The 1926-nt window shown below is 45.9% G+C and overlaps 1 protein-coding gene across 1 annotated transcript in view; it reads right to left on the bottom strand.

Annotated features, from left to right (window-relative positions):
* Nucleotides 1-1926, bottom strand: part of Ccl25 (C-C motif chemokine ligand 25) — a 38173-nt gene that overhangs the window by 1718 nt on the left and 34529 nt on the right. The window contains exon 4 of the mRNA XM_029532077.1: nucleotides 884-980. Coding sequence (XP_029387937.1) covers nucleotides 884-980 — 97 coding nt within the window. The remainder of the gene's footprint in view (nucleotides 1-883; nucleotides 981-1926) is intronic.

Genomic DNA, 1926 nt, shown 5'->3' with positions numbered 1-1926 from the left:
TGAGCTCCATCAGAAACCTACATTGTAGAAAGTGAGAGTTGACTCTTGCAAATTGTCCTATGACCTCTAACTGGAAACATGGTCACACACACACACACACACACACACACACACACACACACATACACACACACACACGCAGCAGCAGCAGCAGCAATTCTGGTTTAAAACACAGAAATATAAGAATGTGCTTTTGTCTTAATCCCAGATATATGGATGTGAGGCTGCCTCAGAGTGTCGAATGCTCTAGCAGAGGCATAGTTTTGCCAGTTGCAGATAGTTTCTGTGATTGGGTGACCTCTGGAATTCTGGGAACTTTTTAGAGGGTCTAGAAATGCTAGGGCCCCTAGAAGTGAGGTTGGTTGTTGGTCGTTTAGGGAAATTGGTTCCGCCCGGTTTGTTAGTAGTTGTGCTCAAAGAAGAAGCAAAAGGAAAGGAATTAGATTCAGAGATCTCTATTTCTCTCTCGCCTCTATCTTCCTTCTCTCTGTCAAGTGATAGGTGAAACTGGAAGGCAGGGATAAGGGNTGGGAGGAGAACCCAAAAGTAGCCAAGACCAGCTACAAACACACCANGTGCAGCGATCAATCAATGTAAACGTGTTTTAAAGGGAAGAATGGAAAACAGAAAAGGGGGCGGGGGGGGGAGAAGAGAAGGGACGGGAGAGAGAGCAAAGAGTAAGTGATACGAGAAGACACTTTCTGTTGGCTGATAGTTGATCAGTGTTTCACATTTGGCTTTATCAGTGCTCCCTACCCCAGCCACCTAGGAAGTTCGGCAGGGTCTGACCTCGGCCCCAGGTAAGGAAGGCCCTGTCCCTAAGAGTGAATCCCTGTCAGCAAAGCGAGCAGTGGAGGACGGTCCCGTGACCGAGAGCCTTTACCTGGGATGGCCTAGGGTGACATTCCTCGGGCTTGTACTGTTGGGGTTCTTCACCTTGGACTTCATATGGTTTGACTTCTTCCTTTCAGTCTGAGAGTCTGTTGCAAGGTAGAGAGAAAAAGAGGCGTGTTCCAACGGGAGTCGTAGAGATGGCTCAGTGGTTAAGATGACTTGCTACTCTTACAGAGGACTGGGGTTGAAAGCCCTCTTCTGGCCTTCACTGGCACCAGGCCCACTTATAATACACTCACTTAAAAACAAACTCGCATACACAAAATTAAAATAAATTAATTTTAAATGATTTTTTTTTCCAAGACAGGGTTTCTCTCTATAGCCCTGGCTGTCCTGGAACTCATTCTGTAGACCAGACTGGCCTCAAACTCAGAAATCCGCCTGCCTCTGCCTCCTGAGTGCTGGCATTAAAGGTGTGCGCCACCACGCCCAGCAAATGATTATTTTTTAATAAAAGAATTCTAACTGGTAGGCATGGTGCTATAAACCTATTGTCCCAGCACAGGACTGAAACANTGTGATAAAGTTTGAGCCAGTTTGTGCTACATAGCTAGCTCATAGCCAGCCAGGGTTACATAGGGACACCTTTTGTGGCAGTTTCTTCTGAGCTTAAAGCCTTCTTAGATGAAAGCTATTATGACACAACTTACAGGGAGGTGAAACAGCAGGATACGCTGAGAGGAGGTGAAAGACATTAGGACATTCATTAGATTCAGGAAGTAAACAATTGAATAGCTTCAGAAAGTCCCTGAAACTGATCAGATCCACTCTGCCACTCCATTCCCAAAGGTATATAAGCAAAAAGGACTGCTTCAAAACATTCAAATTTAGCTAAGCAAGTTCGGCACAGACCAGCCAAGCCTCCTGGAAGAGACACCCTCCAACTTGTTTAGCTGCCTGCGGGGTATCCAGCGTACTCCTGGTTTTCAGCTTTCTTGACCCAAGAAAAGGGCAGGGTGCATTTTGATGAAGGTATGCTTAGTCATTTCTGCCTTTGCCTATTTCTGTAAGTAACCCCAGTAGAACTCATTG

This window comes from Mus pahari, chromosome 19, assembly GCF_900095145.1.
Source record: "Mus pahari chromosome 19, PAHARI_EIJ_v1.1, whole genome shotgun sequence".
Classification (NCBI taxonomy): Eukaryota; Metazoa; Chordata; class Mammalia; order Rodentia; family Muridae; genus Mus; species Mus pahari.
This window is presented reverse-complemented; position numbering and strand designations above follow the sequence as displayed.